This window comes from Abramis brama (genome assembly GCF_963993115.1).
Source record: "Abramis brama genome assembly, chromosome: 9".
Taxonomy (NCBI): Eukaryota; Metazoa; Chordata; class Actinopteri; order Cypriniformes; family Leuciscidae; genus Abramis; species Abramis brama.
The window spans coordinates 26,722,155-26,749,987 of NC_139971.1; the positions used below are offsets into that span (position 1 = coordinate 26,722,155).

The 27,833-nt window shown below is 37.8% G+C and overlaps 3 protein-coding genes across 7 annotated transcripts in view; 2 read left to right on the forward strand and 1 right to left on the reverse strand.

The window, feature by feature from the left end:
• kcp (kielin cysteine rich BMP regulator) overlaps positions 1 to 1,646 on the forward strand; it is a 50,275-nt gene extending 48,629 nt beyond the window's left edge. For both annotated transcript variants that reach the window (XM_084123864.1, XM_084123865.1), the window contains one exon: positions 184 to 1,646. In XM_084123864.1, the coding sequence (XP_083979990.1) occupies positions 184 to 401 (218 nt within the window). In that variant the 3' untranslated portion in view covers positions 402 to 1,646. The remainder of the gene's footprint in view (positions 1 to 183) is intronic.
• LOC311089292 (uncharacterized protein) lies at positions 1,630 to 14,273 on the forward strand. Of its 4 annotated transcripts, none has more exons than XM_084123868.1 (19): positions 1,630 to 2,551; positions 2,688 to 2,780; positions 4,979 to 5,074; positions 5,259 to 5,323; positions 5,404 to 5,576; positions 5,655 to 5,793; positions 6,246 to 6,413; positions 6,735 to 6,857; positions 6,968 to 7,082; positions 7,953 to 8,070; positions 8,265 to 8,485; positions 8,749 to 8,877; positions 9,360 to 9,426; positions 9,843 to 10,069; positions 10,157 to 10,393; positions 11,074 to 11,388; positions 12,388 to 12,492; positions 12,568 to 12,659; positions 13,535 to 14,273. In XM_084123868.1, exons 1-19 carry the CDS (start codon positions 2,384 to 2,386, stop codon positions 13,605 to 13,607), a joined length of 2,724 nt encoding a protein of 907 aa, XP_083979994.1. In that variant the 5' UTR covers positions 1,630 to 2,383; the 3' UTR covers positions 13,608 to 14,273. The 4 variants fall into 4 exon arrangements, with proteins under 4 accessions (XP_083979994.1, XP_083979995.1, XP_083979992.1 ...); XM_084123869.1 differs by having other exon boundaries at positions 6,738 to 6,857; XM_084123866.1 differs by having other exon boundaries at positions 5,404 to 5,793.
• dnaja2b (DnaJ heat shock protein family (Hsp40) member A2b) lies at positions 13,653 to 27,322 on the reverse strand. Its single transcript, XM_084123870.1, has 9 exons — positions 27,155 to 27,322; positions 25,029 to 25,088; positions 24,711 to 24,940; positions 24,372 to 24,452; positions 16,950 to 17,083; positions 16,654 to 16,850; positions 15,726 to 15,870; positions 15,509 to 15,636; positions 13,653 to 14,686 (listed from the first exon to the last, which is right to left on the reverse strand). The coding sequence occupies exons 1-9, from the start codon at positions 27,230 to 27,232 to the stop codon at positions 14,498 to 14,500; spliced, it is 1,242 nt and encodes a 413-aa protein (XP_083979996.1). The 5' UTR covers positions 27,233 to 27,322; the 3' UTR covers positions 13,653 to 14,497.
• Positions 27,323 to 27,833: the final 511 nt, after the last annotated feature.

Consider the following 27,833-nt stretch of genomic DNA (forward strand, 5'->3'; position numbering starts at 1 on the left):
AGATGGGAAACCGCAATTCTCAGAGAATAATCAGAATAATGAAAATTGCATGTTAACAGGATTAAAAAGATTTGCTCGTGTCATGTAACCAATCTGTGTTGTATAAAGCAGTATATAAATTCTTTTGACTTGATTTGTTGTGTTTTAGTATAATGCCATGCTTTTTCTTTTCCATCCCTACAGCTGTGGGTTGCCCGCTGGACCGCGGTTATGTGTTTGATGAGTGTGGGCCGCCGTGTCCTAAGACGTGTTTTAATAAAGACGTGCCACTCGGTGTGATCGAGGCTCACTGCTTTAAACCCTGTGTGCCAGGATGCCAGTGTCCCGCTGGACTGGTTGAACACAACGCCCACTGCATCGCCCCTGAGAAATGCCCTAAAATTATCCATGGCAATATTTGAGACCCTTAAACTGTGGAGTCAAATCGGTTTGTCTACAAGGTCTAAATATCACTGAATCTTGTTTTTAATCATCCCTGAGATCTGATGAACTAAAACAAGCTCTTGAAGTCAACATGAAATCAAAATTTGCTTTATTTCTTTATAATGCACATTCCTGGTCTTATTCTGTAAAGGCCTATTCACACTGCACCGACAAACACCCACCAACGCCAAACGATTGTTTTTGCCGATTGAACATGTTCATTCGCGGTTTGTCGCAATGTCAAATGGGAATATCTGAAAAGTGACGTACTAATCTGAGTGTGAATTGGCCTTAAAATTAGTCCACATTATTTCATATAAAAACGTTTATAATCATTATACAAATGTAAACACTTGCTAGTTTTCAGCTGACATCACAAATCCCTCTTACTTATCAACCCTTGACCTTCCAACATCTGCCTTCACTTTTCACAATTCTGTCATTTCCTGATGAATAAAAAGTACCATCCTACATTTTTTTTGTTGAATATCCTGTTTCGCTCAGAAATTCATCAGATTACAGGTATAATGTGTTGCGAATGGAGTTTTGTATTGACTTTAAAATGCTTGAGCTTAAAGCACATTTACATTTTTTTACTTTAAAGTTCAAACCACATTAACAATCCTCTACTGTATACTGTATTTAGTGGTTTGTTTGTTTTTGATTGGTGCTACTGTCTGTAAGTGTTTCTAACAGTGTTAATCTGTGTTTAATGCAGCTAAATTACACATTTTAGTTTTCCTCTTTCAACACAGATGCAAAGAGTCAAAAGCTTTTTTGAATCATCGTGAGGTTTCTTTTTTAGCATGGTTGCTTGCCATAACATCAAGATAAAAGATTATGGACTTTTCCTCTTCAATTTGATATTTTAAAACAAATTAATGATTTGAACAAATCTGCATTGTTTTTTTTGCACTGTTTTTGATGGGCCTTTTTTGCTGTTGCACTGGTGTTGTGATTACATTTTTTTCACTCTCTTTAAATACAGATTTTTATAAGCAATATGTTATTACACTTGATCATTTTATTTACAACACTGACAGTGAATCTATGTAAAAATAGAAACACAGAAAGAGCGGAATCTGATATAGTGCCTTCTCAGAATTATTTTGAGTTATTATGTACTGTATGTTATCAGGTGCATTGACATTCAACAGTATATGTTATATTTAATGTATTCTCATATTTACTGTGTCGCGTTATTACACCAAATACCACTTTTACCCAGTCTGTGCTTGTTCTTATTGCACATTTAAAATGGGTTACTCAAAATTACATTTAGTGAAAAACTGTTTTTTTACACTACTTTATTTTATATTTATACATAAATAGCGAGCCAATTTTGATTAATACGATTTAATTTAGATTTACTGTAGAAAACAAAAGATTATATAATTTTTATAAAAATTAACAAATGGGATATTTGCTCAACCAATACCATAAATATATTGTGGTCTTACAATATTTGGTTGGTTGTCTTAATTTTCATCAAAATTAAATTTCTTCAACTTTGATATAAAACATACATGTCATTTTAACTCATTTTAATGTTTCAATTTAACCAAATATTTAAAGTCTAAAATAAGAGCTATCTAACATAAGGTTTACAGTAGGATTCGGCCAGGCTTTTGATATACTGTACCTGATTGGGTGTCATGATTTGTCTGAGGAAGAGTGCGGTTAGCGCAAAGCTGCCACTGTAATCTGACCCTAAAGGTTTCCTCAGCAACAGACGTGGCTTTGTTGTAATCGTGCATCATTCATGAAGATAAACTCATCGAACAAGTGAGACACTTTCTCTTTTCAAGTTGGAATTATATAAGGTAGAGCTACCTGTTATGTTTGTATTTTATATTTGCATCATGATGTCCAGCAAGAACACATTTCATTATGTTGATTGTGCTTGTAGTGTGTATATTTTGTGTGTATAAGACCTTTGTGGTGATGAAATTGTGCTTATATGAAATGCTTTGTCTTTTTTAGGATGGAAGAGTGCTTGCATTTGGTTTGTGAGACCATCGGTGCACATGAGGAGGATGAGGTCGGCATGGACGTCATCTGTTCCCTCTATAAGAGCGTCTTTCTCATCACCGCCAGCCTGGAGGAGACAAAGAGAGCCATTTCACAGGTGAACATTCGGAACACAGACATTCGGTTCAGAATCACATGAATGAGAGGAGCGAGACAGAAAAGAGAAGTAGAAAGTAAAAGAAAGTAGAAAGAATAAGAAATGTTTAATGTGATACAGAGTTTGATGTGTTCAGGTCAGAGGTCAGAGTGGAGGGTTGTCATGTTCAGCCAAAAGAGTTCTGCATGTACTCCTAGTGATGGAGAAACAGCGAGAGAACAGAGAAGAGGTATTTTTTTATTTAATTCCTTCTATATTTCTCTAAAATACTCTGCTTTACTTTATTTTTCTTATTTCTAAAGTAAGATTATATACAGTGAGGAAAATAAGTATTTGAACACCCTGCTATTTTGCAAGTTCTCCCACTTAGAAATCATGGAGGGGTCTGAAATTGTCATCGTAGGTGCATGTCCACTGTGAGAGACATAATCTAAAAAAAAAAATCCAGAAATCACAATATATGATTTTTTAACAATTTATTTGTATGATACAGCTGCAAATAAGTATTTGAACACCTGAGAAAATCAATGTTAATATTTGGTACAGTAGCCTTTGTTTGCAATTACAGAGGTCAAATGTTTCCTGTAGTTTTTCACCAGGTTTGCACACACTGCAGGAGGGATTTTGGCCCACTCCTCCACACAGATCTTCTCTAGATCAGTCAGGTTTCTGGGCTGTCGCTGTGAAACACGGAGTTTGAGCTCCCTCCAAAGATTCTCTATTGGGTTTAGGTCTGGAGACTGGCTAGGCCACGCCAGAACCTTGATATGCTTCTTACAGAGCCACTCCTTGGTTATCCTGGCTGTGTGCTTCGGGTCATTGTCATGTTGGAAGACCCAGCCTCGACCCATCTTCAATGCTCTAACTGAGGGAAGGAGGTTGTTCCCCCATCTCACAATACACGGCCCCGGTCATCCTCTCCTTAATACAGTGCAGTCACCCTGTCCCATGTGCAGAAAAACACCCCCAAAGCATGATGCTACCACCCCCATGCTTCACAGTAGGGATGGTGTTCTTGGGATGGTACTCATCATTCTTCTTCCTCCAAACACGTTTAGTGGAATTATGACCAAAAAGTTCTATTTTGGTCTCATCTGACCACATGACTTTCTCCCATGACTCCTCTGGATCATCCAAATGGTCATTGGCAAACTTAAGACGGGCCTTGACATGTGCTGGTTTAAGCAGGGGAACCTTCCGTGCCATGCATGATTTCAAACCATGACGTCTTAGTGTATTACCAACAGTAACCTTGGAAACGGTGGTCCCAGCTCTTTTCAGGTCATTGACCAGCTCCTCCCGTGTAGTTCTGGGCTGATTTGGACAGTTGAAGACTGGAAAAATGTTGCCTGGTCTGATGAGTCTCGATTTCTGTTGAGACATTCAGATGGTAGAGTCAGAATTTGGCGTAAACAGAATGAGAACATGGATCCATCATGCCTTGTTACCACTGTGCAGGCTGGTGGTGGTGGTGTAATGGTGTGGGGGATGTTTTCTTGGCACACTTTAGGCCCCTTAGTGCCAATTGGGCATCGTTTAAATGCCACGGCCTACCTGAGCATTGTTTCTGACCATGTCCATCCCTTTATGACCACCATGTACCCATCCTCTGATACTTCCAGCAGGATAATGCACCATGTCACAAAGCTTGAATCATTTCAAATTGGTTTCTTGAACATGACAATGAGTTCATTGTACTAAAATGGCCCCCACAGTCACCAGATCTCAACCCAATAGAGCATCTTTGGGATGTGGTGGAACGGGAGCTTCGTGCCCTGGATGTGCATCCCACAAATCTCCATCAACTGCAAGATGCTATCCTATCAATATGGGCCAACATTTCTAAAGAATGCTTTCAGCACCTTGTTGAATCAATGCCACGTAGAATTAAGGCAGTTCTGAAGGCGAAAGGGGGTCAAACACAGTATTAGTATGGTGTTCCTAATAATCCTTTAGGTGAGTGTGTATATATATATATATATACACACTCAATTTTAGAGGAACCAACTACCACTTCGATGCTTCAAAAAGTTCATAAAGAGATCGTAAAACTAATCCATATGAATTGAGCGGTTTAGTCCAAATTTTCTGTAGAGACATGATCACTTTATATGATGAACAGGTTTAATTTAGGCTTGAATTTACAGAATTTTCATTTTTGGGTGAATTATCCCTTTAATGCTCGAAGAAAAGCCAGTAAAAATATTAGTTTTTTCACAGGTATTTTACACATTGTGTATTAGGGTTGTAGGAAATATCCGCAAAAAAAATTCTGCCAGGATGTTATTCGTTTTTTCTATGGATTTTTTTTCTTAGAGTGAACCCTTATCTTAGATATTTGCCTTTGTTTTGGGTCTTTTGTGTGCCTGAAATCATGTAGGGTTAAATTGTGAATTAAAAGATGTGAACTGCTTATGATTTCTATAGCTGTACTGGGAGCTCCAGATGTTGAAGGCTGGTAGAATCGATCATACTCTCAAACAAAACACACAATCAACAATCAACTTCATCTCTAAACAACTGGTAAAAAACGTGTTCATACAAATTCTCATTTAAAATTAAAATTGTATGTTTTCACTTATTTAGCTTTGCACTCTATTTTAGCTGGAATCATGATCATTCGCTCATTTGTAAATCGCCTTGGAGAAAGGTGTCTGCTAAATATATGTGTACATACTTTGTGATATTCTGTATTGTTTTCTTCTAGGAGCAAGATCCAGAGCAGTTTAGTATCTTGTGTCTTCAGAATAGGGCCAAGAGACTTTACACCAGGTCACTTTAAACACACACTCTTTAATTCAATTGCTTATACTCACAAATTTACCACATATTCTTCCTGCTTTCTGATCCAGACTTGTTCTTGATGGTGTTTGGAGTGTCCTACCATCTCTTTCTCAGAGGAACGCTGGGAGCATGCGACCGGGCAGGATCTCTCCCAGCAGTACCGACATCCTCCAACTCCTGTCCTACAAATATGACGTCATCAAAGAGCACGTGTACAGAGAGATGTTACAGGATGAGTATGGTACAAGATCAAATTCAGAGTACTCAACCACTCCTTTTCAAAGAATAGTTAAAGAGTATTTTTTGCACATAATTAAAGGTGTTGTTTGGTGGGACTCGATGTCAGCGTGGGATCAGACAGATTGCGTGTGTGAACTGGGAGCGTTTGTAGAGCAAGCTTTCAGACACAGAGACCTTCTCCAGATGTGTGGGCTGCCAGGGGCCCTCCGGTGCTACAGGTAATTAAAAGTTAATTTGTTGATTTTCGAATCTTCCATTATATATTTGCCATTTAAACCCAAGTATAAAATTACATGGTAACACTTTATTTGAAGCCTAATGCATTATAAATTTACATTAAAATGCACTATATCTTTTCATAAACAATTGTAACCAATGGTAAAATGCATTATAATGTTTGCAGATTCTTTATTACATCTTAAAGTTGTTGTTTGTCATGTTTATTAACGCATTATACTTTCTAATGGTGTGGCAAAAAAAATATATAAGAATTATAATGAATTATAACTGTGGTTACAATTAATCATGATATGATGCAGTGCATCATAAAGGTGCATTACAAGGCATAATTAATGCATTAAAATACTTTTATAATGCATTATATATAAAGACTTTAAGTAAAGTCTCACCAAATACATTACTACTTAATTCTTTTTGATGAATATGGTAGGAGCTGTGATTCTGTGGTCTTGCGAGGCTGTCCTGAGAGTGTTAAACCTAGAGATCAGGCTTGGTCATCCAAACCGAGGGAACAGGCTTGGTCCGCTGTCATCTTCCTGTTGGAGCTGGAGTCACATTATCAAGATGAGAAGGAAGCAATCTGCACGCTCATGAACAGGTCATTCAGTTGTGTTCATTGGTTGATGAATTCTAATAGATGTATGTGATTGGCTAACAGCATCAGTAGTTTGAATACACCAGACAGAATACACCATAGAAGGTTTAATGTTTCTGCCCACTATAGTGCCTCTACTGGCAACCCTGAGAATGCAACACAAACACAATGACAAGAAATTTGAGCATGCATAACTAGAAATGTTGACATTCACATACTGCCATAGTTAAGCATGACTTTTTAATGTCAATATCAATCTATTATATTAATGGTAATATCTATGCTAATGGTTGCACAATGTTGTGATGTGATTTATTACTCCAGCAGAGTGGGACAGGAAGCTCTGCGTGTAATATATCTCAGTTTGTGCGTCGCTGTGCGGAGAGCTGAGAGAGAAGAACAGTCCTACACAGCACTGCTGGTCGCCAGACAGCACTGGGACAGATGGTGAGCGTGTTAAATATGGGATTTAAAACACTGACTGTGTGCTGACTCGTACACAAATTTTTATTCCAAAGTGTGCAAGCTTGAATAAAAACCATCTCTGTGTGTTCTAGGCCTTATATGAGAGGCTCAGTCAGTCAGGAACTCTCTAGAATCTGGCTTCAGGAAAATGTGGATCCCACCGCTAAAAAACAGCAGGGCTGGAAAAAAGGAAATTGCGCACAGCAGGTACTGAAATATAATATGAATATGAATTTGAAAGTTACGTTGTGTTATATGGTCAAGTTGGAATAAAATGAACTTGTTGGGCAATTTTTCTTGTTCACTTACTTACAAAGACAGAAAGACTTTCTAAAAATATATCTAAAATGTATTATCTTCATTTGCATTAAATGTGTAGTTGTTATTTAATCACCACCAAAAGTTTGAGGTCCATTTTTGGGGTAATTTTTTTTAATGTTTTTGATAAAGTCTCGTATGCTAACCAAGGCTGCATTTATTTGGTCAAAAATACAGTAAAAACAGTAATATTGTTATTTAAATTATTATTACAATTTAAAATGATATATACAAATAAAGCTGAATTTTCAGTCTTCAGTGTCACATGATCTTTCAGAAATCATTAATATGCTGATTTGCTGCTCAAGAAACATTTCTTACCATTGTGAATGTTGAAAAAAAAGTTGAAAACAGGAAAGAAACCATTATACATTTTTCTTCTGGATTCTTTCAAAAGAACAGCATTTTTTTTATTGAAATATTTTGTAACATTATAAATGTCTTTACTGACACTTTTGATTAATTTAATTCTCTCTTTCCCAAAAAAAACAAACACTGACCCCAAACTTTTGAACGACATTTTGTCATTTTTGTGCTCCCACAGAGAATGATGGAAAATTTAGGAAAAACATGGAAAAAATTATTTGGTCTCTTCATCTGGTATCAGCTTTATCAACAGTACTACTGCTAAATACATACGTTCATGTATGATTATCTCAAAAATACATTCATTCCAACATGACTTGAAGCCAGCAAAATTTCCCTATGCTTGTGTTATGTGCAGTTTTATTGTAAGTTGTTTATTTTCTTACCCATCAGGCTGTGCTGCAGTTTTTGGTTCTGTGTCAGGAGCAGGAAAGGAAACAATTGTTGGAGATCTTGCACAGGGTTTCCCTGAGCGACCTCCAGGGGCTCCAAAACATTCAGGAAAACAACAGTTAATCATATACATATAAAAACACAAATATCACTATTAAAGGGAAAGTTCCCCCCAAAATTATTATTCTGTCATTATTTACTCGCTCTTGTGTTGTTCCATAATGACTAGTAATTTAGCATTAGAAGCACATCAGCAGTAAAATATGCCTTCTCTGGTTTTCATTAAAAGTGTGTATATTTGTGTCTTTTAAGATGTGGTCCATGGAAACGCAGTGGATCCGAGTTGTGTGTTGAGCCTGCAGCAGATTAAAGCTGCTCTACAGGAAGCACATGGTTCTTATACTGGACCCTTCGCCCCAGGGTGTTCTCGGATAGATGTCTCATGGGTGGAATGTGCCATTAATTTGCTGACTAAGCTGACACAAGCACATGAAGATGAGGCCTGGACTGTTTTATACTCTCTGCCAGATTTGGTGAATCTCTCATGCTATGTTCTGAATAGCATACCCTCATTATTTCTGCAGTATTTAGTATGTATGCTTAGCACAGTCTGTGAAATTTCAGTATGCATGGAATACACCCACTATGTTTGCTAAAATGTGCAAATCCCAGGCATCACACAATGCAGTGCACTCAAATGGACAATTTTCAGTGTGATAAATGAGATTTAAACCACAATTTTTGACGTCTCTATTTTTTTAATAGCTTGTTTGATCCAGTCTCTTTCCTTTCTCAGGACCCCGAGGGTCTTTGGACTTTGCTTCACAAATATGAGAGTGAACTGCATGGACCCAGTTTCCACAACCTGCATGAAGTTTTGCAGTCACGTGTGCCAGCACACGCCAACACAGTGAACGCTGAAACCGTAATGACAAATGACTTCCACACTTAGACATCACCAATCACATATCATGCTTTCCTGATGCCAAAATCATCTATGCATTGGATCTAGAGCAAGGCCTCTTTTGCTTTTAACAGATGATAACTAGAACCTAAGCAATGTTCTGAAGAGCCTACACTTTATAGTGGAAAAGGGATCTTTAGATTTTTAAAATGTCCTTCACACTAAGAAAAATGGTTCTTCTAAGAACTGTTGACTGTACGGTTCTTAAGGGGCACTGCTGTGAAAACCCCCTTTTGAAACCTTTATTTTTATATATCCAGAGAACCAGTACAACTCAAGAACCCTTTACTTTTAGAAATGGTTCTTGATACTTAGAATGTTCTTTGCTGAACCTAAAGTACTTGAAGAAACCACTGAAGAACCTTGACTTGAAGAGATGAACTAGATTTTCAATTGAAGGGATACAATACAAGATGAGTAACTGTTTCCTGTGTCTCTGTTAGGAGAGAGAGAGGACTGAACAGGAGCATGAAGAGCTGTCAGATGGTGAAAAACAAGAACTCTGCACTGGTAATTGACAAACATTCATATGCCACATCCTTAATATAATGCAGTTGAATTTCAGTCTTCAGTGTCACATGATCCTTCAGAAATCATTCTAATATGCTGATTTGCTGCTCATGCAATGTTATTATCAATGTTGAAAACAGTTGTGATCCTTAAGATTTTTGTGGAAACCATGTTTATGTTTTTCTTTTTTTTTTCAGGATTCTATGATGAATAGAAAGTTAAAAAAAGAGCAGCATTTATTTGAAATATAAATCTTTTGTGACATCATACATTTTTTTTAATGTCACTTTTGATCAATTTAATGCATCCTCGCTGAATAAAAGTATTATTTCCTTAAAAAAACTTTTGATGGTAGTGTATAAATTAACTAGTTGAGATACGGGCAAGGCTTTTATTCTGTATTTCTGTGTTTGAAGGATGTGGCATGGTTTTAGATCCAGAAGATACTCCATATTTAGAGATTGTGTGTGTCAAAGACCCAAGAAATGAAGTGAGCGTGATGGAGATGAGAGACGGAGACAGAAAAAGAGAAGAAGGAGACATTAAGAGCAAAGGAGACCATGAGGAGATTTCAGTGGAGAAACAAAACTCTCTGATCACACTGGCCTGGAGCAAACCAACCCACGGAGAGAATCACATTCAGGTACATATGCAAAACACACATGCACTCTTTCTGTGTTAAATCACCTCAAACTGTTCGTTTATACATAGAAAGGTTTGATTTCTACAGGAAGTGACCTTGACTCAGCAGAAAGAAGAGGCCGTCTCTATTACAGTGCAGGAGGATGGAGATAATAACACACACGTCCCTGACACAAATCCACATGATGTGAACATTTACACACACCAGGAGAACGTAAGCTCTGTCTCACTGCAGCGAAGTGCACAGTTTGAAGAAACACATTCAGAGAGTGAGAAAGGAGAGACACAGACACTGATCCAACAAGACCATTCAGGCTTCATCACAGTAAGAGTGTCACTTCAAATTACTTTTGACCCATAACGTGTTCCTCTGTGTCAGTAGCTGTATTACTTTTTGTATATATAATACGTAAAATTAGGAATAGATCTGGGTTCTCAGCCTTTTTTGTTTGTTAGATGAAAACCTGTGATATAAAATATCTACTTTGAAGTGCCCTAGATTGTAATAATGCACACAATTTTCAAAATATCTAACATGTACAAACAATGAACAGCTGTATTTTTATTAACTAACATTAACAAATATTAATAAATACTGCAACAAATGTTTTGCTCATTGTTAGTTCATGTTAGTTAATACATTAACTAATGTTAACTAATGAACCTTATTGTAAAGTGTTCCCGGTTTAGTTTTTCACACAATCTCAGAAACCCCCTGAAGGTCACTCTAGGGTTTCTTAAAACTTAAAATTAACTTAAAAGTTAATGCATGTTGAAAATAATAATACTAATAACAATAATAATTTTCAATTTTATAGTGTATTTCTCAAACCCAAGATTAAAGCTGGAACTGAAACAAAATAAATAGGCTACAGTCAATATCCAGTGTTTTTCTCAGAATGTTTTTATATCACTTTGTCTTTGAAATCTGAAATCTCAAGGAATCTATATTTCACAATAATCATACAACAAATATCACGTTTTTTTTGTTGTTTTTTTTTTCAGGCTGGGCAGCAACAGGAGGATATAAGAGATGGAGAGTTCACACGGCAACCTCTCGGGGACACCCATCATCCCGACTCTCCTTCACAGCTGCTACGAAACACTGACACGCCACCAGCAAGTGTCCATTTCCCAGACGCTGAACCCACGCAAACATTGGAGACCCATGAGATGGAGGAGCAGAGGAACCAGGAGATCTGTGAGAGAGCGGGTGAGGAGCAGCAGTTACAGCGGGAGGCCACCATGCGCTGCCTTGTGGACATCCAGAGGAGAGCAGAGCGACGCTGGCAACGGGACAGAGACAGACAGCTACTCAGAGTGAGCAAACTCATCTGTGCCATCTGCATAATAATATTGGAATGCTTCACAATATTTATGGAAGCTTATTTCTGCCACGCAACAACAACAAAAATCATGCTTTTGGTAAATTATACTTGACATAAAAAGTTTACATGAGAAACTGATCACAAATGATGAGACATAGTCATAATACATAAAAAAGGTGAAATTATGACGACATAATTATGAGATAGAAAAGTCAGAATTATGAGATACTAAGTCATAGTTATGAGGTAAAGTCATAATGAGGTTTAATTTCAACAAAAAGTTGAAATGATGACAAAAAGTATTATGACTTTTTATTTGAATTTTGACTTGTGTCATTATTATTACTTTATCTTATATTTTTGACTGGTCATAATATGTCATAATTTTGACTTTTTATCTCATAATTATGATTTAGTATCTCATAATCTAGGCTTTTTCCCGTTTCACAGACAAGGCTTAAACCTAGTCCCTAAAATGCATGTTTGAATTGTTTTAATTGAAAGCAACTTGCACCGTCTGTCATATCTTAAAAAATGTCAGTGCCATTGTTTAGTCTCAAGATGCACACCAGTAATGTTTTTTTTTTCTAAGGCTCGTTTATAAAAGCTACTTAAATGTCCTAATTGAACTAAGGCCTAATCCTGGATTAATCTAAGCCCTGTCTGTCTGTGAAACAAGGCTTTTATGTCATAATTAGGATTGACCAAAGAATGACAGAAATTGGCTTCATTTAATATGTTTTATTTGTGGAATATTTAGTTAAAAAGGCCATATACTATGCTTTTGGACCTTTTTTGAATTCATAACCCATTTTACTTTCATAATATGAAGTTTTTGGGTGAAACAGGATATTCACTGCCAAATGCGCACAGTAAGACCAGGAATGTAAATTAAATATGTAAACAGGGTCACTTTTGATTTCATGTTGACAATAAAGAGAAGTTTATAGTTTACTATTGAATTGCGAGTATATTGTTTTGATCTGTTGAGGTTCAAGAGCGACTGGCCATCGTCCAGAGTCGAAAGGCTGATGAAGATCTGCTGGGCCTGACTCAGGAAGACACACTCAGGCATCTGACCGACACGCTACGACAGGTACACACGAATTCATGTGCATTCTTTCACACACCACTGTGTGGACATGATGTAAATGTTGATTGAATGTTCTAGGAGGATGAGCTACAACAGAAAACTTTAGTAAGAGAGAAACTCCAGCAGATGAGGAGAGAACGCTCATGTATTCTACAGACCAGACGAGAGAGGTAACGTATGCGCACATGCTAGGCTAGCTCATTCTGACAGTGAACACTAGGTATTTTATGTCATCTAACTAAATAACTAATAACTAACTAATATCATCTAACTAAATAACATCTAAATAACTAATTAAATTAAAATTCTTGTATCATTCACTCTTGTTCCTGATCTCCTAAGTCTTACGGACCACAATATGGAAGCCCATTTCCAACACATAAAAAATAATGCTTTGGTAAATCATAATTATGACATTAAAATAATTACATTGTAGCCTACTTACTCAAATAAGTACTGAGTAATTTTAATTAACTATGTGTGCTTACTATAGACTTATGGTAAGGGTTAGGGTTTGTTTACTTATAATTAAGCATAATTTACTGTTATTACTATAGTAAGTACATGTAGTAACATGTAACTACTGTGTGCCACCTTAAAATAAAGTGTTACCAAAATTATAATATAAAAAGTCCAAATTATGACATACTAAGTAATATTTGTGATATGAAATGTCAAAATTATGACAGAAAGTCTTAATTATGACATAAATCCAAAAATATGTATTAAAAGTTGAAAGTGATACTTTCAATGACTTTTGAAATGAGATAAAAAGCCATAATTATATGGAAGCTTGTTTCTGCCACAGAATAAAAAAAATACAAAAGGTAACTGTGGCTATTTTTCATGCAATTCTGATTTTTTTTTCTCCTCAAAATTACATTTTTATTTTCTGTGTGGCTTCCACACAAAACAGCCTATGGTGATTCAAAAAGAGCAGCATCAGAAATATGCTAGTTTTTTCCATTTGTGGAGAAAGAAAATCAAGAGGTTCTCTCTAGCAGAAAATGAAAGTTGTACTAATCTATTTGTTTTGGTTTTATAGAAATACAGCTGGATTTAAAGAGCTTCTTGCACCCACAGCTCAACGTATGACCGAAACCGAAGAAGGACACTAGTGCATACTCAAACCCATTTCCACAAACATACAGAACACACAGTAAAACATTCATCAACTTTATTGATGTAGGAGCACAAAAGTAACTGTTTAAACGATAGCAACTTTTGCTCAAGGTTCAAACACTTTCCTAATTGCAAATGATAAATGTCACCCCCTTTAAGTTTATATTAGTGCTTACAATGCATGCACACACATTGGCTGTTGATCTTTTAAGAAGACTGTTGTGTTTCTTTGGCAAATAATAAATTGCATGACTCGTATAACTTTATCATAGACAGTGAGCACATTGAAACACTTTTGGGTTTGGTTTGCTTTGTTTTGTATTCATCTCAGTGTGACGCCCACATGCATATTATCCTGTCCTGCCATTGAATAGAAACCAGCACTTCCTCTGAATTAATAGTACAAGATGACTGACAATGCCTGAATACCTTGACAATGCAAGTATATAATGAGACACGTTTGAACATTTTATTGAACTCCAGAAAACTGCACAATGCCTCAGTCTTTTAAAACAAACTTGTGCGTGCGTGTTAATTATAACTTAAACAACACAGTCTGCCTCCCCACAGACATTGCGTTTTATATATTCAGAGAGCATATATACTGTGAAAGTCTACAATGGAAATGAAAGTAGTGAATAAATTATTTTGCTTTGCCTCTAGTTATGCTTGTCTTTTCTTTTAAAATGGTGCATGAATGAATTTATTTGTAGGTTTGCATGTGAGATTGCAGTAAATAATGCAAGTGTAAGTGTATGTCTATATGTACTGCAAGTGTGTGTGTTCGGTTCACTATATGATTAAACGTGGAGGGTGAAGATGAAATCTGTCCGACAAAAGGGAATCTTAACACTTCCCCAAACAAAACTTGTAAAGAATTGTGGGACTACTGGTGGGCGCACTGCACCCCCGGACCATGCGGACCCCCTTCTTCGTCAGAGCTGTCGTTGTAAGCTTCACGGCGGTGACTGCCTGCTGATCCCTGACTGAGGTCAAAATCCTGCAGATCCACTTCCTCCGCATCCGCTGAGATGACAGGAACCTCTGTACGTGACGGCAACAGATCTTCCAACTCCTGTATGAACAGACACACATGAAATAAAGTACATCAGTGAGTGGACCTGACAAGATGGAGCTATTTGTCTTCAGTCAAAGTCTGCAAGACCTAGTAAGATACTTTAGAAAGCATTTTAAAGGCCCACTGAAGCAGCTTTGTATGATGTGTTGATGTAATTCCACTGAAACAGGAAGCTAAGGCGGGACATATTAAATGGCTCCTCCCCCTTTTCAAATAGCCAATAGCGTTTGGTTTACCTCACAGACTTCAAGTCGTACTTGACAGCACCATGGAAGCAAATCCGAGCACTGATGATACGTTGGTAGAGGTAGTAGAGATATGAATAAATTCTAGCCATTTCATTCTTGACCAACGTACAGTTGGAAAACAGAATAAAACTTGAGCGTTTGAGCAACCGAAAACACATCTCCAACCCATATTGCTCCGTGACAGGTCAACGGTCGCTTTGGCCAGGTGCTTTACGCTTTACATTCTAGTGAGATTGGATAGAAGATTTTATGAGAAGCTGAAGTCAGCGGTGATGTCATAAAAATCTGCGATCCATTTTACCAGAAGTGAGAGACTTGAGTTTTGAATGCTTTTATCTCCTAAATGCGAATTTTGTCATTATTTTGGAACACACCAGCTTATTCATAACCTTAAGGCTAGCATATTAATAAAAGCAAAAAATTATTATTTCATTTAAAATTTTCTTTTTACGCTTAAGTTGAATGTTGATTTATTTATTATTTGTAATTTATTTTATTTCAGCTTTATTTCAATAAATGATTTAAAAAAAAATAGTTTTAGTCAACAACATCAACACTGCTGGAAACTCACCGTTAGTTTCTCTGTGCTGATCCAGCCATTCTCCGGAAATTGCACGTCAAACTTGATGAACAGATCTCCTTTCTCAAACGGGTTTCTGTACTGAGGCATTCCTTCCCCCCGGACGACCCTTATAGAACCTGACAAAGGACACAAGGACAATTCCTAGAAAATATTCTATAAAAACAAGAACAAAACATTGACCCCCCCCAAAAAAACCTGTGCTCACCTGGCTCTATGACTTTGCCAGGGGGATATTTGATGACGAGATGCCGTCCATCAAGGTGCGTGAGCATGAACTGAAATCCACAGAGCGCCTCCACCAGGCCAATCTTGTGGCAAATGTGCAGATCGTTTCCATCACGACGGAACTCCTGCATACAAAGACATCATACTGAAGGTTTTGTTCTTTAAAAGTAGTGGAAAATGCAATTACTTAAATGTTAATGTTATATTTCTATAATGTAAATATTCTCATTCTGCAAAACAGCACATCCTAATAGCCAGAAAGTGATTCAATGCTGCTTGCTGCATTTCTTCAGTATACTTATGCATACATGTAAATTGAACAATGTGCACAATCATTTACCAAAACAATATTCATGCTTCAACATCAAATTTAAGTTGAAATTAATCCTAACCAAAATTTTAAATCATGTATGCAGCACAAGTAATGTTGTTTTTTATGAGCAGTCATTTTAGCAGGGTATTGAAAAAAGAATAAATCTAAATATTTAAATTTTATAAATGTATTTATTGTAACCTATATATTATATATAACCTACAGAATACATTCATAGACTCCAGTGTGCACATTTATCTAAGGAAGAGCATTGAAAAAGTTGTGTAATTACTGTAACCATTAGCCGATAATCCAAATAGTTTTTATTCATCCATCTCTGACATTATGTATATAGTTATTTTTTTTTTAAATTATTATTATTCTTTATGTATGTGTATCTGTTTCTCTTGTGTATATCCGTTTTATATTTGTTTTCAGTTATGTCCTCCACACTGAATTCACTCAATGAAAATTGGTCAGTGTTAATGCTGGTAACTTTGTTCGTAAGAAAAGCACAATCAAGTATTGGTAAAAAAAAAAATTGTTATTTAGGGTCCAACTATTATCTCTTTTCTGCTCTTTGTGTGTGTTTTACCTCATGGTCTTTCTCCTGCATCACCAGTATAATGTCTCCAGGCTCTGTGTTGGGTGACTGGTCCGCCTCTCCGGTGAATGTGATCTTCTGTCCATGTTTCATTCCTTTATCCACGTGCACCTCCAAGACCTTCACCTCTTTACTCACCTTACGGCCGTCACACTCTTTACAGCGGTCTTTCTCATGGATCACCTCCCCTACAAACACAACCAAGTTAAAATGTTGAATTTAGACCATCACAAATCATGTTCATGCATTTAAAGTTTAAACAATGAAAAGTAGTACTGAATTCTCACCCTCTCCGTTGCAGTCAGTGCACACAGACTGCATCTGCTGTACCATGCCAGGAGCCAACTGTCTGATCATGATCCGCATGCCACGGCCCCTACACGTGGCGCACTTCTGCACGGCCCCTGTTTTACCCCCTTGACTGATGAAGAAGAAGAGTTAAGGGGGGTATAGTGGCTACTCACTCCAATGATATAACCGCTGAGAGACTAAGACAGGGACTTTATGCACTTGTAACGCAAAAATAAAACATTGGTGAAGAAAAATAACTTTTACTAGCTTTTCTTTATAGCACAGACTGATGTTTCTTGATGGTACAAAGTTTTGTGTTTAACAAAGAATACATCGTCCCTGCTCACCCCCTCTCCATCTCAATCAGTGAACAGGTGACTAATATTCACATTCCTACGTAATCCCGTGACCCCCCAACCATGATCATGTGACAATCAAAAACATGAACTCTTTCATGTCTACTACATTCCAGCCCCTAATTATTATCAAATAATGATTCCATTTTCATTAGACATTAATTTTTCTAATTAATGCATTAACAACATCATATAATGTCCATTTCTTCTTCCAAAAAAGGAAAAATCTTGAAAAAAGACAAGCCAAAAAAAGTGTTCATACTCATATTCAAAGTATTCTTTCCAGTTAATCTCTGTCAAGCTCATAGGCCAATGTCAAAATCAAAAAATGTCAGGAAGTTATCCATATTCTGCTTCTTGTAGAAGACAGACCTTGGTTATCGGCCTGTCCAGACAGCTGCTTTTAGTCTTAATTTGCACATGACGCACAAATCCTTTTCTGTCTGGAATAGTTTGAATTATGCATCCCATAAGCCAAGAGTTTCGAGGTGCTGTGTTATCCACTATAAGCACTATGTCTCCTGATTTAAAGTTGCTTTTGACTCTTGACCATTTCTGACGTTCTTGAAGCTGCGGTAAGTAATCCTGAACCCATCTCTTCCAGAACAAATCTGACATGTACTGGACTTGTTTCCATCGTTTACAAGCATAAACATCATCCTTTTTGAATTCTCCTGGTGGTGGTGAAGATGGTGAAGTCCTCAAAAGCAACAGGTGGTTTGGTGTTAATGCTTCCAAGTCACTGGAGTCTGTGGATGCTAAGGTAATTGGACGACCATTAATAATAGCTTCCACTTCGCAAAGAACGGTGTGTAGGCCTTCTTCATCTAGATTCTGCACCTTTAAGGTAGAATTCAGAACTTTCCGCACAGATCTAATTCATCTCTCCCAGGCCCCTCCATAATGTGATCCAGTTGGGGGTTAAACGTCCATATGATCAATTTCTGAAGAAGGACATCATTGATTTCACACTGATTCCATTCTTTTATGGCAACTTTTAGCTCACGTTCTGCTCCAACAAAGTTCTTTCCATTATCAGATCGAAGTTACTTGACTTGTCCACATCTTGCAGTGAAACGTTGCAGTGCATTTATGAAAGAATCTGTGTCCAATAAGGGTGCCACTTCAATATATATGGCTCATATGGCTAAACAGGTGAAAATTACTCCATACCTTTTCTCAACGCTTCTTTCTGCACTTTACCTCAAAAGGTCCAAAATAATCTACCCCAACACGGGTAAATGGAGGTTCATTCGTAGTAACTCTTTCTGATGGTAAATCCTGGAAGTGTTCAGTCTTCGACAGATGATGCATTTGGACAATACTCTTCTTATTGCTGTACTTACACCAGTAATCCAATACTTCTGTCGTAATTTGGACAACATGATTACGGCCAGCATGTCCTACCTCCTTGTGTATGTGTCTCAGGAGGATATCCGAGATGTGAGAATTCTTGGCCAAAATGACAGGATGTTTGGATTCTTCAGGTATTGATGCCCCACTCAATCGTCCACCAACCCTCAAAACATATTCAAGAACAGGGCAAAGTCCCTGAATGTGGCTCAGTTGTCTCAGGCAAGTCTCAGTTGTTTCCTCTTCTGACTAAAAGACAAGAGCAGATTCTTAAATTTCAAAATCCAAGCCAATACTTTCTTTAAACGGAACCAAGAAGAAAAGTGATGAATTAAACGTGAAAGCACATCATCCTCTTCTTTGAGCTGTACAAAGTTAACCTCAATGCTTTTCTTGACCTCAGGGTCATCCACTTCAAGCTTCTTAAGTTCATTGAGATTAGCAGGCCACTTATTTTCATGAAGAAGAAGAAAGGCAGGACCTGATGTCCATGTCTTGTTCTTAAGAAACACGTTGACAGTTGATCCTCTGGAAGCAACATCAGCTGGATTGCTTTCTGTGTCTACATATCTCCACTGTGAAGCTTGAGAGGCCTTGAGGATTTCTGTCACTCGATTGGCTACAAATATTTGAAATCGTGAGGTCTCATTCTTGATGTACTTGAGAACAGAAGCACTGTCCGTCCAAAAGACGGAATATTGAAGCTGCAGATGCAGTTCTTTCTTCCATAACACATCCATTCGGCTTGCCATGGTAGCAGCAATGAGCTCCACACGAGGGATGGTAACAGACTTAATTGGTGCTACACTTGATAAAAGCATAATGTACTTGAGAATGCATGTTGTGTAAAAGCAAGTATGTCACAGTTCCATATCCATCCTGGCTCGCATCAGAAAAATGATGCAACTGTGCATTTGTGATGTCACCAAAGTTGGGAGATTTTAAACATCTGGCAAGCACAAAACATTCCAGATGGTGAAGTTCTTGCAGCCATGTGGTCCATTTTTTAACAACTAATTCAGGCAAGACATCATCCCATCCTGAATCTCCTTTGCAGATATCTTGCAAGATTTTTTTTTGCAGACAACACTACAGGCCTCACAATTCCCAATGGATCATAGATGGAACTAATCATGGATAGGATTCCTCTTCTGGTCAGAGGTCTGTCTTTGATTACAATCTTGAACTTGAATACGTCAGACTGAATGCACCACTGCACTCCCAACACTCTCTCAACTGATGGAGAATCCCAATCCATGCTCAAGTCTTTCACTGTCTTTGCTCTTTGATCCTCTGGTATTACGTCTAGCACTTGACGCCTGTTGCTCATCCATTTTGTGAGCCTAAATCCACCTTTGGCGCATATGGATACAAGCTCCTGGTACAAGGTTATCGCTTGTTCAACTGAAGTGACTGAAACCAAACAATCATCAACATAAAAGGAATGTAACATTTTATCCACTGTTTCCCTGTTGAACTGCTCTTTATGATCTTGTGCACATTTCCTAAGTGCAAAGTTTGCGGTGTACCCACATCCTAAAGTCAACTGGATCTTTACTTTACTTTATTTAACAAATCAACATCATCAGCTGGTACTCTTACTCAAATGGAACATTGATTCTACATCTGCCATGATCACCACTGGTTCTTTTCTGAATCTTATCATCACTCCAATGAGTGAGCTGGTTAAGGTCTGGTCCTTGCAAGAGTTGAGCATTAAGTGATGTTCGCTGAAAACTTGCTCCACAATCAAATACCACACAGATTTTTTTCTTAGTGGGATGGTAGACACCATGATGTGGGATGTACCAGATCTTTCCATCACTACGTGTAATATCCTCTGCTGGTACTTGCTCTACATAACCTTTGGAGACCATATCCTTCATAAAGGCTTTATAGTCAGCAAAAAAAAAACTGAATCTTTTTGAAGTCTCCTCTTTAGATGCAAAGCATGTTGTTCCACAATTTTACGATTGTTTGGCATTTGAACTCTCTTTCTCAGAGGTAAACCAATCTCATAATGCCCATCAACAACTTTGACAGAATGTGTCACCATTTCCAATTTTTTATCTTCTTTTGAATAGCCAGTTTGTTCATCTTGGCTACATTCTGGGAACTCCATTTTAAACTGCTGTTGCCATATGTCTTCCAAATTCACAACTGAAATTCTGTTGACGGTGACTTCTGGCTGAGCACAATCCATTTTGTTCTCACTGTCTCCAATGAGTGGGCCATTCACAGTCCATCCCAAAGTTTTGCATATGGTCCATCATTTACGCTGCGGATTACCTCCAATGGTTCCAATGCTTTAGGAACATTTGTCCCTATCAGCAGCTCAATCCCTGCCTAAATCTCAGGTAAATGAACACTCTTTAAATGGGACCATCTTTGAAGATCTCTTACTCTAGGTATATTCCCTTTATGAACAGGCATACTTTCCTGTGTATAGACTTGATGTAATTCACAAAAGTTGTGGCCATTCAAGCCAGCTACCTCCAGTCCAGATAGAACATGACTATATACAACCTTTTCTTGCCCCATAGTTCGTAGAAGTATCCGCACTTTGGTTCCTGTGAGGTTGAGTCTTCTCATTAAACTCTCCGTACAAAACACAGCGGTGCTCCCTTGATCTAAAAATGCATAAGTAGTGACAATTTTGCTGCCTTTCTTGGCCTTGATCTGTACAGGCACAATCAGGAGTTTACAATCATGATCACCAGCCCCAGTAAGACCACTAGATACTAAGACATCATCCACTGCCATTTTTTATTTCTTCTCAGTTATATCGTATATATACTTTTACTTTGGGAAAGATATGGAGCAAAGTGGGATGTCTAAGACCACAAACATCACAACAAAGACATTTTTTGCACTCTTTGCTGATGTGCCCAATACACAAACACCCAAAACAAATTCCACTTTCTTTCAAGAAGCCAATCTTCTCTTTGTGGGATTGTTTTCTCACCCGAGGACACATACCCAATGTGTGTGCACCTCTACAGCAGAAACATTCTTTCCTATCAAATCTAACCTTTTTCTTTGTAAAATAAGTATTTGAACACCCTGCTATTTTGCAAGTTCTCCCACTTGGAAATCATGGAGGGGTCTGAAATTGTCATCGTAGGTGCATGTCCACTGTGAGAGACATAATCAAAAAAAAAAATCCAGAAATCACAATATATGATTTTTTAACTATTTATTTGTATGATACAGCTGCAAATAAGTATTTGAACACCTGTCTATCAGCTAGAATTCTGACCCTCAAAGACCTGTTAGTCTGCCTTTAAAATGTCCACCTCCACTCCATTTATTATCCTAAATTAGATGCACCTGTTTGAGGTCGTTAGCTGCATAAAGACACCTGTCCACCCCATACAATCAGTAAGAATCCAACTACTAACATGGCCAAGACCAAAGAGCTGTCCAAAGACACTAGAGACAAAATTGTACACCTCCACAAGGCTGGAAAGGGCTACGGGGAAATTGCCAAGCAGCTTGGTGAAAAAAGGTCCACTGTTGGAGCAATCATTAGAAAATGGAAGAAGCTAAACATGACTGTCAATCTCCCTCGGACTGGGGCTCCATGCAAGATCTCACCTCGTGGGGTCTCAATGATCCTAAGAAAGGTGAGAAATCAGCCCAGAACTACACGGGAGGAGCTGGTCAATGACCTGAAAAGAGCTGGGACCACCGTTTCCATTGTTACTGTTGGTAATACACTAAGACGTCATGGTTTGAAATCATGCATGGCACGGAAGGTTCCCCTGCTTAAACCAGCACATGTCAAGGCCCGTCTTAAGTTTGCCAATGACCATTTGGATGATCCAGAGGAGTCATGAGAGAAAGTCATGTGGTCAGATGAGACCAAAATAGAACTTTTTGGTCGTAATTCCACTAAACGTGTTTGGAGGAAGAAGAATGATGAGTACCATCCCAAGAACACCATCCCTACTGTGAAGCATGGGGGTGGTAGCATCATGCTTTGGAGGTGTTTTTCTGCACATGGGACAGGGCGACTGCACTGTATTAAGGAGAGGATGACCGGGGCCATGTATTGCGAGATTTTGGGGAACAACCTCCTTCCCTCAGTTAGAGCATTGAAGATGGGTCGAGGCTGGGTCTTCCAACATGACAATGACCCGAAGCACACAGCCAGGATAACCAAGGAGTGGCTCTGTAAGAAGCATATCAAGGTTCTGGCGTGGCCTAGCCAGTCTCCAGACCTAAACCCAATAGAGAATCTTTGGAGGGAGCTCAAACTCCGTGTTTCTCAGCGACAGCCCAGAAACCTGACTGATCTAGAGAAGATCTGTGTGGAGGAGTGGGCCAAAATCCCTCCTGCGGTGTGTGCAAACCTGGTGAAAAACTACAGGAAACGTTTGACCTCTGTAATTGCAAACAAAGGCTACTGTACCAAATATTAACATTGATTTTCTCAGGTGTTCAAATACTTATTTGCAGCTGTATCATACAAATAAATAGTTAAAAAATCATACATTGTGATTTCTGGATTTTTTTTTTTAGATTATGTCTCTCACAGTGGACATGCACCTACGATGACAATTTCAGACCCCTCCATGATTTCTAAGTGGGAGAACTTGCCAAATAGCAGGGTGTTCAAATACTTATTTTCCTCACTGTAATTATCATCATATTGGCAGGCATGTCCAAATCATACATATATTGCACTTCCTCCATGACATTACCACAGCCTCTAAGAAAAAGACTGTTTTCTTGCAAAGCATTCACATCTTCAGCTTTAATTTGAAGCCATGAAAAAGCGTTATTCATATAAGCAGATGCAACTTTCTCTTCATTGCCAAAATGTTCCTGCAACAAAGTTTTGGCTGTAATGTATCCCCTTTGTGGATCATTAATGCTGCCAACTCATCCTCTGCTTTAAGACGTACAGAATCGTGACATGAGGGTATTGTTACACCCATACTAAGCATGTTGTGTTTCCCCTAGAATGACTTAACTCACTACTTAACTACCATAGTATGATGCATCGTTGAAGAAATCAACCAGCTAGGCAACCAACATTGGTTAATGATGTCACGCAGGTAGTGGAGTAAAAACTTATTTTAATGAATCGAATTAATGCTAGATTTTTTACTATAAATTACGGACATGGCATCTGAGGACCAATTCCCATTTTTCTGTTATTTTGCTTTATTTTCAGATTCAATCTAGGCTCGTTCTTACGTACTATAGCACATACGCACTCTTCAAAAAGTGCTTTGAATCTCTTGACAAACTAAAAGACGTAAATGACACTTGTATGTATTCAAAATAAAAGATATGATTGTACTGAATGTCTGCTTGCTTATTTTGCTCAAGATAAGGACTTAAGTCCACACGTCATACAAACTAGAAATTATGCTGTCATTCCAACCACACATCTTTGCGATGCTGTTTGTGAATGTTCATTGGAACTATTGTTTTGGGAAACACTGACTTGTTGAACTATGCTAATAACTACGGAACTTGCGGCCATAGTTGGCTAACGATGCTTTCGGCAAACGCACCACAGAAAGTTACTGACAGACTCAGAAGAGAGGTGCAGCTGCAATGTGAAAAATAATTTGTTTTTTAACATTCAAGCATGCAAACCTATTCTAGTAGACACCAAAAACAAATACATATAGGTCCTCTTTCATTTTTATAATCCTTAAAGATGTTGCATAAAATCCAACTTAAAACACTCACCCACTGCATGCACTGCAGAGTACGTTCTTGCTTAGCTGTAGTTTGGTTGTTTTTCCATTGTACAGATCTTCCAAAGACACTCTATTAGGCATTTAAAAAAAAAGTGTTTCAAAATTTAAAGAACTTTTCTTTTATTACATTTTAAATTATAACTCACCACTTAACTTTTCTTTGGAATAATGTGCACAGATAAATCATGCACAATAACATTTAAAAAATCAATTTTGATTTCATGCTGACTTAAAAATAGGTCATGCAGAGAATAATTTGCCATTTATTTTTCGACTGCTCAGGTTCTCCAGAAAAAAAAGCAGAGGTTTTGTTTTCATATTCACTTACTTCAGTGGATGTATCATGTCCTCTCCTCTCCGTCGGCCACCGTTCCGGTTCCTGGTGCTCTGGCCGCCCATAAAGCCGAACAGACCTCCACCAAAGATGTGAGAGAAGATGTCCTCCATTCCGGCTCCACCACCACCACCTTCACGCAAGCCCTGTTCTCCATACCGGTCATACAAGTCCTTCTTCTCCGGGTTAGTAAGTACCTCATATGCAAAACTAATCTCCTTAAACTAACACAAATATATTGAATTAACAAAAAGGTCAAATTATTATTATTTCATTAATGGCTTTCAGAACTTCCATAGAATGAGAACTCACCTTGTCACCTGCATTGGGGTTTTTATCAGGGTGGTACTCTTTTGCAAGTTTCCGGTATGCCTGAAAATCACAAAACCTCACTAATTAGTGTTGATGTACTAAATAGTATTATTACTAATTCCCATAATCAGAGTTGTTTGAAACTTATATGTTCAGTCTGATAAATATTAATTTCTAATAGATTTACACTGAAAGAGGGACCAGCGCCTTAGAAGCTAGAATATCAAAGAAATTTAAAGTTAACTCAAATCAGAAAGTTTATCAAGCAACCACCCAGTTCACCTTAGCTACAACATAATGAAATGGCAAACACCCTAGCACCTTGGAACAAATGTTTTAATTTATTATTATTTTCTAATTCTTTTTTAAATAGTAATTATAATTAAATAAGTAATTAAATGAAAATGTACAAACACTTTTAAACATTTTAAATAGTCCCGCAGTTTGACAAATGAATTTTTAGAAATTCAAAAAAGATTCCATGTAGTCTTCCATGTAATTAATCTGAGGCCACGAAACAACATGTAGGGCCTAAATAGTTAAGAATAATCATAAACTATTTTCTAATCAGTGTTACTATGTACTATGTCACACTGCATAGTATTTCATCAACATCCTTTACAATTGGCTATCGATCTGTTATTATTTAAGGAATAGTTCACCCAAAAAAAGGGGTGTTCCCCCTTTTGTGTTCCTTTCGATCATCTTCGGAACACAAATGAAGATCTTTTTGATGAAATCTGAGAGCTTTCTGTCCCTCCATTGACAGCTACGCAACTACCAATTTGGTGCTTCAAAAAGTTCATAAAGAGATCGTAAAACGAATCCATATGAATTGAGCGGTTTAGTCCTAAATTTTCTGAAGAGACATGATTGCTTTAAATGATGAACAGATTGAATTTAGGCTTTTATTCACATATAAACATTCATCAACTCGCACATCAGTTGGGGTAAACGGAAGTCCAAGCATGTTCGCTTGACGTTCGAGAACCAATGAGGTTCATTCTCGCGTGTTTGAGCTTCCGCAAGAGGCTTGTTCTCGCGTGTCAAGCAGGTTCGGCTGAGCTTCTGTTTATGTTCGCTGATCATGTTTATATGTGAATAAAAGACTAAATTAAATCTGTTCATTAGTCTCTTCAGAAAATTTTGACTAAACCACTCAATTCATATGGATTCGTTTTACGATCTCTTTATGAACTTTGTAGTTGCATAGACTGTCAACGGAGGGACAGAAAGCTCTCAGATTTCATCAAAAAGATCTTCATTTGTGTTCCAAAGTTGGAACAACTTGATGGCAATTAATGAGAATTTGGTTGAACTAACCCTTTAAACTGATGCTATTTGTCAGTGAAAACCCATTGAAAAATTGAGTACGGAGGTGAAGATCCCGATTTCCTCCACATTTGACAGTTCAAAACAAGCTGATTTCAAAACCATGCATGAACAGGACTATTTTGCACTACGCACATTCCATGGATTGTGCATTTTCTTGGACCTAGTGACTTTGAATTCGCATTACTAGTTATTTCATGTATCTACTGTGTCATAAATCCACATATCTGCCCTTATTTTTGGTCTTGCTGTGCTCTCTGAAATCCTTTGTGGACACAAACAACAACAAAAAGCCAGCATAACACGCAGGCAACTTGGGGATCAAGGCCAGAGCCCGTTCACCTTCTAACAAAGGACTGAAAACAAACATGACGATTCATATTTTAAAAATACCTAAAACAAGGCATTCACGTTGCATTAACCATCTCGAACTCATTGCATATCAGATACCAGCTCAGGTTCGACACAGCAGCTGGTAAGCTAAGCATCTCCTTCCACTGTAAAGCTTTTGAACTGCAGGAAGCACCTTCATCTGTCTGCAGCACCTGGCTGATGCTCACACAGCATAAGGACACTTACAGCAATACACATAGTAAACAAACTATATATTTGAACGTATACATTTCAAACCCTTCCCCAAATTATTTCCAGATCCAAAAAAAGGCCACACTGGAGGATCTCAGCAACCTGCAAAACACACCAGTGGCTGCTCCCCCAACATGCAGCATCCCACGTCACGCGCATCTTTGGTTTTGTTATTGTACGATGCGCGGGGCGGAAAGGTCTGTCTCTACCTTTTTAAGCTCGTTTTCGGTGGCTGACGGAGATACTCCGAGGATGTCGTAGAGTTTAGTGTCTACGACGTTCGCCATGTCTGCAGACCAGAGCAGCAGCTGCGCGAGGAGGAGCGGAGAGAGAGAAAAGCCGGCTGCGTGACGTCACGTGCGCGCCGCCGCGTCAATGACTCCAGCTCGTGCATGAGCACAGTGCGCGCGCTCGCTTGCTCTCCTGCGCCACAGTGTGATTGATAAACAATCTGTTTATTTTACTACGATCTATTCTATATTTCATTTATTTGTGTTATTTGCTTTTATAGTGTCATAGTATGCCTCTCCCTAAAACCTCAAATAAAGTTTTGATTAGACATCTGTACTGCATGCTCTAGCATCTGTTTTTAAATGTCTATTTTGTCTTTAGAATATCATAAATTCAATAATTAATTACGAATAAAAAATCCTATTTTGTGCTAATATTTTAATATACGGGCCATGTACAATGTATTCAGGTACACCCCCAATTTTTTTTATTTTTTTTTACAAAAAGTAAAAAAAAAAAGTAAAAAAAAAAAAAAAGTAAAGTTACAATCACTGCGTAATATACTAATATACTATAAAGTTTATTATATTATTATATTCAGTTGTGAGTATTTCCTTCCTAATCGTTTTAAAAAACTATTTTATATTAGATTTTTGA

Coding starts and splice junctions, on each gene's coding strand:
- LOC311089292 (XM_084123866.1), top strand. CDS start 2,384: ATGAAATGCTTTGTCTTTTTTAGGATGGAAGAGTGCTTGCATTTGGTT. Junction 5,794..6,245: donor GGGGCCCTCCGGTGCTACAG/GTAATTAAAAGT, acceptor TGAATATGGTAG/GAGCTGTGATTCTGTGGTCT. Junction 10,394..11,073: donor ACCATTCAGGCTTCATCACA/GTAAGAGTGTCA, acceptor TTTTTTTTTCAG/GCTGGGCAGCAACAGGAGGA.
- dnaja2b (XM_084123870.1), bottom strand. CDS start 27,232: ATGGCGAACGTCGTAGACACTAAACTCTACGACATCCTCGGAGTATCT. Junction 25,089..27,154: donor CCGAAAACGAGCTTAAAAAG/GTAGAGACAGAC, acceptor TGTGATTTTCAG/GCATACCGGAAACTTGCAAA. Junction 15,637..15,725: donor TGGCAAAGTCATAGAGCCAG/GTGAGCACAGGT, acceptor GTCCTTTGTCAG/GTTCTATAAGGGTCGTCCGG.